This window comes from Castor canadensis, chromosome 11 (assembly GCF_047511655.1).
Source record: "Castor canadensis chromosome 11, mCasCan1.hap1v2, whole genome shotgun sequence".
Classification (NCBI taxonomy): domain Eukaryota; kingdom Metazoa; phylum Chordata; class Mammalia; order Rodentia; family Castoridae; genus Castor; species Castor canadensis.
The window spans coordinates 24,115,642-24,126,699 of NC_133396.1; the positions used below are offsets into that span (position 1 = coordinate 24,115,642).

The following is an 11,058-nucleotide window of genomic DNA, read 5'->3' on the forward strand; positions in this document are numbered from 1 at the left end:
GTCAACTATATATATAGCTTGGGCTGCTACTTCAAATTAATTTTAAAGATTCATTTTCTTGACTTAAACCATGGTATTAACATTTCATTAAAATATTTACTTTTTTTCTTTTTGGCCGGGTGCCAATGGCTCACCTATACTCCTAGCTACTCAGGAGGGAGAAATCAAGAGAATTGCAGTTTGAAGCCAGCCCAGGGAAATAGTTGAGACCCCCTATCTCAATAATACCCAATACAAAAAGGCTGGTGGAATGGCTCGAGGTAAGACCAGAGGCCCTGGGTTCAAAACCCAGTATTACAAAAAAATTTTTTTCCTTTTTATTTGATGGGACTGGGGTTTGAACTAAGGACTGCAGGCTTGAGCCACATCTCCAGTCTGTTTTAATCTGGTTATTTTGGAGATGGGTTACCACAAACTGTTTGCCAGGTCTATCCTCAAACTGCAATCCTCCCAAGTAGCTAGGATTACAACTTTGAGCCACCAAGGCCTAGCTTTTTTTCTCTTTGCTGTGCTGGGGTTTGAACTCGGGGCCTATACCTTGAGCCACTCCACCAGCCCCTTTTTGTGATTTTTTTTTGAGATAGGGTCTCGACTGTTTTCCTTGGCTGGCTTCAAACTGATCCTCATCTCTTCCTCCTAAGTATCTAGGATTACAGGTGTGAGCCATAATGCCTGGCTCTATAGTTTTAATCTCAATTTATAGGAGCTTGCCTGTCATAACAAGAAGGATTAAATATGCTCAGCAAAGAATTGCCAGGATTAGTGATTTACATAGGTATAAAGCAACCTTTTTCTAATATGAAAATGCATGTGCCTTCATATAAAAAGCAAGTAGAAAAGTAAATCTCAGGTGTAGCTCACATTTATATGCACCCACTCAAGAAGCTGAGGCTGAAGGCTGGTGAAGTGGCTCAGGAAATAGCGTGCCTGCCTAAAAAGCATGAGGCCTGAGTTCAAACCCTAATACTGCCAAAAAGAAACCTAAATATTAGCTGGGTACCGGTGGCTCACGCCTGTAATCCAAGCTACTTGTGAAGCTAAAATAAGTCAGATTGTGGTTCAAAGGCAGCCAGGGCAATAGTTTGAGAGAGTCTACCTCCAAAATACACATCTGTAATGCTAGCTACTCAGGAGGATCTCAGGCAAAGCAAGATCCTATGTAGAAAATACCCAACACAAGACAGAGCTGGCATAGTGACTCAAGTAGTAGAGCCTCTGCCAAGCAAGCATGAGATTTGGGGTTCAAAGCCTAGTACCTCCAAGCCAGGTGCCTGTGGCTCACACCTGTAACCCTAGCTACTCAGGAGGCAGAGATCAGGAGGATTGTGGTTCAAAGCCAACCAGGGCAAATAGTTCTAGGAGACCCTATATTGACAAAACCCATCACAAAAAGGGCTGGTGGAGAGGTGCAAGGTGTAGGCCCTGAGTTCAAATCTCAGTACAGCAAAAACAGTCCCGTACCTCCTAAAAATAAAAACCAGAGCAAAATGGACCAGAGGTGTGGCTCAAGTGATAGAGCTGCTTTGCAAGCAGGAAGCCCTGAGTTTAAACCCCAGTCCCAACAAAAAAATTAGGCTGAGCTGGAGGTCTGGAGCTGGAGCCACTCTGGTGGGTTTAGCAAGACCCTAACAGGAAGGTTGGGAAAGAGGTTAGTGGTAGAGGGCTTGCGTAGAATGTTTGAGACTCAAAGTTCAATCCCCAGTAGACTTAAAAAAAAAAGCCTCCCCCCAAGCCTGTCCACTTTAAGTGCTTTGGTGGTTTGATATGTAAAGCATTCACACAAGGGTGTATTATTGGGGAGTGGGGGAGGAGCACTGGTGAAATATAGTCACCTGTTGTCATAACAACCAGAGAAAACTTCACACTTTACTGTATCCTACCATAATTATGTGTATATATGTATATACAGCTAACTGTATTTGAGAAACTTTATATAAATTTAAACTTCTAACTGTAAAGTAGATGTCTCTCAGCTCTCTGGTCAATTCTGGATACAAACTTTTCCCTGGGGCTCTGCTGGGGAAATAGCATATAATAAAGCATGAGAGCAGAGGACATCCACCTTGCTCTGAAAGGATAACTTGGGGAGCCGTATAGGGGAACGCTCAAACCGCCTATATTCAAGTAATGCTCCCCCCCTGCTATCTCCCCGTCCTTGCCTAGTCCGTGTCCTCTGGACCACGCAAGTAACCTCCCTGCCAGCCTAAGAACCCACCCAGTCAGCGGAGGGTGAAGGAGGATAATAGGGTTTGTGTCGTAGGGGATCCTTCACACCGGCCTGTAACAATATGGAACAATTCGTAACAGTGCGGTGGGAGCCCCCATCTAGGGCCCTCATCTTCCGCCAGAAAGGCCCTTGGAGGCTGTGCTGGTTGGAATGGAGCGTTTGTACGAGTGTCCCCTGCGACTGGAGAAGGGCTTCATTTTGGATGGGGTAGCCGTTAGCACAGTTGCCCGAGCTTACAGTCTCACGAGGCCCAAGCTGTGGTCGGCAATTCCGCCCTACAACGCACAGCAGGACAACCACGCCCGCCGCTACTTCCAGAGCCGCGTAGTTCCACCCCTCCTGCGGAAAACCGAACAGGTAGGGGGGCCTCCCCCAGGACCCCACCATTTCCGCCCGCGGTCTGGCCACGTCGGCGGACGTCTTCCCAGTGTCGCCTCTCGACAAATCGGGGGGTCGCACTCGAGTCCCCCCAGCACCACGGAGCGTCCCGCACTCCCCGCCCGCAGTTATGAAAATAAAACCCGAGAAGTGGAGGAGACCGATGGCGGGTGCTGAGCTCACAGGACCGCCTCCAGCCCCAACACGGTCTTAGTCTCATTTCTAGTTCCGGTGAGGCTGGGAGCAGGGCTTAAAGCCTGTCTCTGTGCAACAAATAGGTTTCTTTGTTCTTTATGACGTCATAGACCCGCCCTTTAGGGTGACCTCACTCTGCAAAATCTCTAAAAACCTCAATACTGCGTGTGATCTCAATGACCAAGACAAAAGGAATTGTGTTGACCTGCCGACAGGGCGCTTCCCGAATTGTGACGTCACAGTTGCAGGGGTGGGGTTCAAGGGACTCCACCTCTTCCCCCAATTCCACGGACTCTGTTCCTCCCCAGGCCGGATCAAAGACTTTGAGGCTGATGACTGGTGTTGGCTGATAGTTCCATTTTTTTCCCCAACACTTTCTTTTTGTTTTTTTTATGGGCGTGGGGGTATCTCGCTGTGTTGCCCAGGCTGGTCTCTCAAACTCCTATACTCAAACCATTCTCCTGTCGCAGCCTTCTGAGTATCTGGGACTTGAGCCACCGTGCCAAGCTTCCCAACACTGTGATGTGGGAAAGGAAAAGGACTTATGGGAGTACTACATGAACAAAAAAAAATCGTTTTTGAGCACATACACTTGTGGGTCTATTCATGTAAGTTTTTGTGATTCTGGGGTTTGAGTTCAGGGCCTCACGGTAGGCAAGTGCCATTTCGTCAGCCATCCCTATCTAGAAAATATCTAACACAAAAAAAGGCTGGTGGAATGGCTCAAAGTGATACAGTGCCTGCCTTGCAAAAGTGAGGCCCTGAGTTCAAACCCCAGACCCCCTCCCCCCAGCACACATAGGCACAAAAAAGCCCTTATTGTGCCAGACCAGGCCCTTTATCTGAACTAAGTCACTAATCTCTTAACATTTCCTTTAAAGATGAGGAAAAATTGAGAACCAGGGAAGTTGTGTAACTGGTCCAAGATCTCACCTCTTGCTAGTGGTAGAGCTGGAGTTGGAATTCACTCTGGCAGAAAAGACTGAGCTCTTTTTTTTTTTTTTTTTTTTGTGGGGTGGGGATGCAGCTTGAACTCAAGGACTACACCTTGAGCCACTCCACCAGCCCTTTTTTGTGTTGGGATTTTTTGAGATAGAGTCTCTTGAACTATTTGTCCAGCTTGGCTTTGAAACATGATTTTCCTGATCTCTGCTTCCTAAGTAGTTAAGATTACAGACATGAACCACTGGCGCCCAGAGAGACAGAGCTCTTAACTGCCAAGCTATCCTGCCTCTCCAGCAGTGGCCTATTAAGTGCATTTATTTATTTATTTATTTAGGTGATAATGGGGATAGCCTCTCACTTGCTAGGCAGGTGCTCTACTTGAGCCCCATCCCCAACCCTTCAAGCATAATCTGTGCCCCAGTCACCTCTGGCTCTGTCCTCTTTCCCCTACCACAACGAGTCCTTAAAGTGTACACCCTACACCCTATACCTGAGCATGGTGACTGACAGTCTTCTGTATTCTCTTCTTCATTTTCAGGATCACGGTGGCACGGGAAGGGATGGCTGGATAGTCGATTATTTCCACATTTTTGGGCAAGGACAGAGATACCTCAACAGGAGAAACTGGGCAGGGGCAGGTAAGTGCTACCTTGATGTACAGTCTCACATGGTCCCATTGAGGAAGAGTAGTGTGCACCCCATAACTTAGCAAAATTGGGCCACAGAGAGACCTGGTGGGGAGAAGGCCAAGGGAAATGTATCCTCCCAGCTTTTCTTCTTAATCCATGAGCAAGGGTGCCACAGTGGTCCTAATATTCAACCACTGAGAATTCTAGTGTATTTCAGGAAACTTTTACTCCTACATGATCCCCATGTTACAGCTGGGGTAATAGCTGTCTGCATGAAGTGATTTACTAAGGAGGGCTGAGCTGGAATTGGAATTCCTGTCTGTCCACTCTAAAGTCAGCATTCCCTACACTGTTCCACAAGCAGGCTGTGTCTTGCTCATTTTTCAGGCTGAGTTTAGCAACAATGGGAAAGGGAAGGTTGAGATTTTTTGGCAGGGTAAAATCTCCTCCTACCCAAATTCCGCCACCCTTTGGCTACACAATCCTTTACATCATGTGGCCAGATTGATTCATTCATTCTTTCCAGATGGGTCAGAGGCAAGGGTAAAAATTTCTCCCTCTCCTGGGAGCAAGGCAAGTTAAGCCAAGTCTAGAAGTTTCTGGCCCCTCCTACATATATCTCAGCACATACTATTCATGATCATTCTGCAGCTCCTGCTGGGGTAGGATTTCATTCCTAGAAAGCCTGTGTCTCCTGGACCTCCCCAGCCCTTGGGGACTCAGTTTTGAGTCATCTGAGGACTCCACTAGGGTGGCACCCCATGCTGCCTACAGGAGTAGGGAAAGCAAGAGAGTGCTGCTGCCTGAAGACTCAGCCTCTATCCCTGCCCCACAAGGGCATTCTGTCCAGCAGGTGACCGGGCATGACCAGTACAATGCTGACCTGAAGCTGATAACTGTTGGGTTAAATGGCCGGTTTGGTTACCGCCGAAACACCCCAGCCCTCCGCCAGCGCCCATCTGTGTTCGGAGAGGTCACCCAGTTCCCTCTCTTCTGACAGCATCGCTGCCCTTCACAGCCTTTGACCTGAATTTCTAAGACACATGTTTAGATGAATGCTCAATGTTATTTTATATTAAAAAACATTTTATTCATGTCCCCAAGTGCACTATTTCTTTCCTAAGGTGGCAGGAAGGGGCAAACTGGTTTCTCCACTCATTTTCTCTACCTCTGGAGGGGGGGAAGAGGGGCAAGGGATTCTCTGGTCCACCCACTTGCCTTCTATGCCAGTAAGGGGCCTCTCTGTCTCCCCCTTACCCCCCCACCCCCCCGCCTCGGGCTGGTATGATCAGAAGGAACTACACTTTCTTTCCCAGTGTCAAAGATTGAACCCAGGGCCTAATGCATGCTAGGCCAGTGTTCTGCCCCCAGCCCTTGGCAACACACTCTTAACCCTCAACAAAGCACTTCAACAAATATCAGCAGGGCTGTGTCAGAAGCTGGTTACTATTTCCATCAAGAACAGAGGAGGGGGCCAGGCACCGGTGGCTCATGCCTGTAATCCTAGCTACTTGGGAAACTGAGATCGGGAAACTGAGATCGGGAGAATCACAGTTCAAGGCAGCTTGGGCTAATAGTTCACAAGCCTCATCTCCAAAATAACCAGAACAAAATGGTTGAGGTGTGGCTCAAGTGGTAGAGCACCTGCTTTGTAAGCAGGAAGCCCTGAGTTTGAACCCCAGTTCTACCAAAAAAACACCAAAACAAAACTGAGTGGTAGTGCATTCCTATAATCTCAGCACTTGGGAGGCTGAGGATCATGAGTTCGAGACCAGCCTGAGCTACATATGGAGACTGTCTCAAAACAAACAAAAACCCAAACCCAAAAAAAAAAAAAAAAAAAAAAACACGAAAAAATGCCCCCAAACAACATGGAGTAGAAGTGGACAGTAGTGTAGAAGGCACTGGTCTTTGGATGTCCTGAGATATCAAATTATCTCATCCAAAAATCTTGACATCTTACTTCTCCTTTCCACCCTCAAATCATCAAGAAGGAAGGAGGTGAACAAGATATTTTGGATATTAGTGCAAGGATTCTGACACAAAATTAACAGGATTCTTCTTTACTATGTCAGTTTTCTTTTCAGCTAGTTTCCAGGATGTCAGTTTTTAGTGTCCCCACCCAGTTTATTGGAGGCCAGGAGAATAGCCAAAGCAGATGATGGATACAAAGGAGGTGAGGCCTCAGAGTACAAAGCTTGCCAGAGCTTTAATGTGGGTGGAACCATATCCCATTGACTCACCATAAGTGGACAAGGAAGGGAAGCATGGGGGTATAGCTCAGGGGTAGAGCATTTGACTGCAAATCAAGAGGTCCCTGGTTCAAATCTAGGTGCCCCCTTCCTTTACAATTCTTTTATTTCCATAATGGGTATAAAAGTAAATCCTGTCAGCCACAGTATCACTAGAAAAGACAATGAACTTTTTTTTTTTTTTTTTGGTTCTGGGGCTTAAACTCAGGGCCTTGCACTTACCACATAGGCTCCCAACTACACTCCCAGCCCAAGACAAGGAACTTTCAATGCATTCATGTCCCAAAATATTTGTTCCTCCCACATTCCAAGGGATTGGTAAAATAAAAGTCCCCCAGGAAACTGAGGTTGGTGCTAAGATCTGTGAACACAATTTGCCAATTGGATGTATGACAGAGTAAAGGCAAAAATGTTTATTCCATATGCAATTTTTGAAAGTTTAGCACATACAAAGCTAAAGGGGGGGGTGTCCCTGTTCTCAGGGTGCTTTTGGTTTTTGCGGGAGGTGATGCATTCACACCGAGCTGTCAGAGAAGAGCATTTGCTTGCTGTAACTACAGAAGTTTTAAACACAAATAATCTCAGTTTGGAGATGGACTGTAAGCAAAACCAAACAAAAAAACACATTTTCTAGAAGTTTCTAACCAAAGGTTTCCTACAATTCAAAGGGATATTTCTGCCTGAATTGAAGTGCATCATTAACTTGTTCCCTGGGTCACTGTATAATCCCTTCTCTATATGGTGAGGGACCACTTTCTTAATTGTCTATGGTGCTGTCAGAGTTCTCAGATGGAGCAGACATCCTCTGGTCACTTTAAGCAAAAAGGGAATCTACTGGAGGCAAGGGGAGGGAGCACTCAAGAGTTAGTAGAAAGTTAGAGAACTTAACTCAGAAAGCAATAACTGCTGGGTGCTGGTGGCTCACGCCTGCAATCCTAGCTACTCAGGAGGCAGAGATTGGGAAGACTGAGGTTCAAGGCCAGCCCAGGGAAATAGTTTTTGAGACCCTATCTCGAAAAAACTCTTCACAAAAAAGAAAAAAAGGGCTGGTGGAGTGGCTCAAGGTGTAGACCCTGAGTTCAAACCCTAGGACCACAAAAAAAAAAAAAAAAGATATATCCATATGGAAAGTTGAAGAATTAAATGTGTTACATAATTTAATATAAAATAGATGGCTTAGATAATAATTACCATAGGATAAGAGTATTTCTTTTTTTTTTGCAGTGCTGGGGTTTGAATTTAGGGTCTACACCTTGAGCCACTCCACCAGCCCTTTTTTTTTTATTGTTTTATTATTCATATGTGCACACAAGGCTTGGTCATTTCTCCCCCCTCCCCCCACCCCCTCCCTTACCACCCACTCTGCCCCCTCCCTCTCCCCCCCACCCCCTCAATACCCAGCAGAAACTATTTTGCCCTTATTTCTAATTTTGTTGTAGAGAGAGTATAAGCAATAATAGGAAGGAACAAGGGGTTTTGCTGGTTGAGATAAGGATAGCTATACAGGGAGTTGACTCACATTAATTTCCTGTGCTTGTGTGTTACCTTCTGGTTAATTCTTTTTGATCTAACCTTTTCTCTACTTCCTGGTCCCCTTTTCCTATTGGCCTCAGTTGCTTTTTTTTTTTTTTTATTATTTATATGTGCAAGGCTTGGGTCATTTCTCCCCCCTGCCCCCACCCCCTCCCTTACCACTGACTCCGCCCCCTCCCTCTCCTCCCCACCCCCTCAATACCCAGCAGAAACTATTTGGCCTCAGTTGCTTTTAAGGTATCTGCTTTAGTTTCTCTGCGTTGAGGGCAACAAATGCTAGCTAATTTTTTAGGTGTCTTACCTATCCTCACCCGTGTCTTACCTATCCTCACCCCTCCCTTGTGTGTTCTTGCTTTTATCATGTGCTCAAAGTCCAATCCCCTTGTTGTGTTTGCCCTTGACCTAATGTCCACATAAGAGGGAGAACACCCGATTTTTGGTCTTTTGGGCCAGGCTAACCTCACTCAGAATGATGTTCTCCAATTCCATCCATTTACCAGCGAATGATAACATTTCGTTCTTCTTCATGGCTGCATAAAATTCCATTGTCACCAGCCCTTTTTTTGTGAAGGGTTTTTCCGAGATAGAGTCTCAATAACTATTTGCCTGGACTGGCTTTGAATATGGATCCTCCTGATCTCTGCCTCCTGAGTAACTAGGATTACAGGCGTGAATCACTGGTGCCCGGGCCCATATATTCTTTTTTCTTAAGGAGAATGTTCTTTATTTATACAAAGCATTAAAATCTTCTCAACAGTCTAAAAAATTATCAACAAATTTTTCACTAACAAGTTAACAATGTCCAACTACCTGTGGAACTGGATGGGGTCCCTAAGGTTCAGTTTCTCCAACGAATAAATTTTCTTTCTTTAGGAGCAGCAACAGGGATTAGGGATCTTAACTGCTGCTTATACAGACTCACTAAAATGTCCTATCTGTAGCCATTCATCAACCCTTCCTGGTGATACCAAGTTCTGATTAGGTTGGTGGGGTTCAGAGCTTCATGGTGAAGTATATCACGATAGGGTAGGTAGTCTTTTTTCTTTTTTTTTTTAGACAAGATCTAGTTATTACCCATGGCTGGTCTTGAGACCTATTTGCCCTAGCTGGCTTTGAACCTTTATCCTCCTGATCTCTGCCTCCTGAGTTGATAGGATTACAGCTGTGAGCCACCAACACTGGGCAATTGTACTATTTTTAAGGTTCATACATGTGGTAGAAAGTGTCAGTACATCATTCCCTTTTATTCCATTCATTGGTTGGTGGATATTTGAGTTGTTTCCATGTTTTGACTATTATGAATAATACTGCTGTGAACATTTAAGTACAAATTTTTTGTTAAGTAAATATTGAATAAGTACAAAACAAGTACAAGAAGTAATAAATAAATTTAGCAATGTTGAAAATACAAGATTAATATAAGAAAATTGTTTCATAGGCCAGGCGCCAGTGGCTCACACCTGTAATCCTAGCTACTGAGGAGGCCGAGATTAGGAGGATCACAGTTCGAAGTCAGCCCAGGCAAATAGTTCGGGACACCCTATTTTGAAAAAACTCATCACAAAAAAACCCAAAGAAACACAACAACAACAACAACAAAAAAACAGGGCTGGTGAAGACCTTGAGTTCAAACCCCAATACTACAAAAATAAATAAATGAATAAATAAAATGTGATTACAATAAAAATATTTAAATTGATTTAGAAATCAATTTAACAAAACATGTAAAAACTTCTGACAGTTACAAAATGTTGCTGAAATTGATGAACATGTGAATAAGTGGAAGAATATGCCATGTTTGAATAGTAAGCTCTCAGATGATGTCAATTCTCAAATTGAGTCACACAAACCTAATAAATCTCAGCAAAATTTTAAATTGAGAAGCTGATTCTAAAACATATGGAAATACAAGGGTTACAATATCCAATATAATCTTAACAGAGTGGGGCAAAATGGAAGGACTCAACACAGTCTGCTCTCCATACTTTCAATAAAGTTCCATGCTCTCTATAAAGCTACAGTAATCAAGACAGGTGGTGTTGGCAGAAGGAATGACAAGTAGATCATTGGAGAATAGTGTGCATTGGAGAATAGTGTGCCTAGAAATGGATCTGCACTTATACGGCCATTTGATTTTCAACAAGGCACCAAAACAATTTGATGGGGAGAAAATGTCTTTTCAAAAACGTGTGCTGGGACAGAGGGTATAGCTCAGTGGTAGGACAAACAAGTGAGAGGCTCTAGGTTCAATCCTCACACCAAAAAGAAACAAACAAAAAATATCATACTGAAAGATCTGGTTATACATATGGAAAAAGTGGAATCTCACAGCACACACAAAAGAGTAATTTTGGAAAGATCATAGACCATAAAGCTACTAGATGAAAACAACTTTCTGTGGAAGGTATTCGTCAAAGGTTTCTTAGAGGAGACACAAAAAACAATAGGTACAAATGAAGATACTGATAAATTATATTTCACCAAAATTTAAAATGTCTTACTAAAAGATACTGTTAAGAAAATTAATAGGCGAGCTGGAGGAGTGGCTCAAGTGATGGTTTGTAAGCTTGAAGCCCTGAGTTCAAACTCTGGTCCCACCAAAAATAAAAAAATAAAATATAGGCAAGCCACAGGCTCTGAGAAACTATTTGTAAAATATATATCTAACAAAGAACTGGTGTCCAGAATATGTAAAGGTATTACAACTCAGAAAACTCTATGCAACCCAGTTAAAGACGTGGGGAAGCTGGCAGATTCTGAAGGTTGGCTGGCCACGCAAGCCGATGGAATTTCAATTTGATGGTTTCTATTTACCTCGGTAACACAGACCTGGAGTTTAGAGGGTTGGTACTGGTTTGAGGGGCACTGGTGTGAAAGCCGTTTGGGAAACCTGGACGTG

The 11,058-nt window shown here is 44.2% G+C and overlaps 1 protein-coding gene and 1 non-coding gene across 2 annotated transcripts; both read left to right on the plus strand.

The window, feature by feature from the left end:
* Nucleotides 1–2,339: 2,339 nt before the first annotated feature.
* Nucleotides 2,340–5,429, plus strand: Spmap1 (sperm microtubule associated protein 1). Its single transcript, XM_020172244.2, has 3 exons — nucleotides 2,340–2,584; nucleotides 4,284–4,383; nucleotides 5,211–5,429. Exons 1-3 carry the CDS (start codon nucleotides 2,378–2,380, stop codon nucleotides 5,369–5,371), a joined length of 468 nt encoding a protein of 155 aa, XP_020027833.1. The 5' UTR covers nucleotides 2,340–2,377; the 3' UTR covers nucleotides 5,372–5,429.
* A 1,214-nt stretch (nucleotides 5,430–6,643) lies between these two features.
* Nucleotides 6,644–6,715, plus strand: Trnac-gca (transfer RNA cysteine (anticodon GCA)). The gene has a single exon. It is a non-coding gene; the product is annotated as a tRNA-Cys (tRNA).
* The last annotated feature ends 4,343 nt before the right edge of the window (nucleotides 6,716–11,058 follow it).

Bases quoted from the DNA above. Each gene is read 5' to 3' on its own strand.
- Spmap1 (XM_020172244.2), top strand. From the start codon at position 2,378: ATGGAGCGTTTGTACGAGTGTCCCCTGCGACTGGAGAAGGGCTTCATT. The intron at 2,585-4,283 runs GTAGGGGGGCCT...CTTCATTTTCAG, and splicing joins TCCTGCGGAAAACCGAACAG to GATCACGGTGGCACGGGAAG. The intron at 4,384-5,210 runs GTAAGTGCTACC...CTGCCCCACAAG, and splicing joins GAGAAACTGGGCAGGGGCAG to GGCATTCTGTCCAGCAGGTG.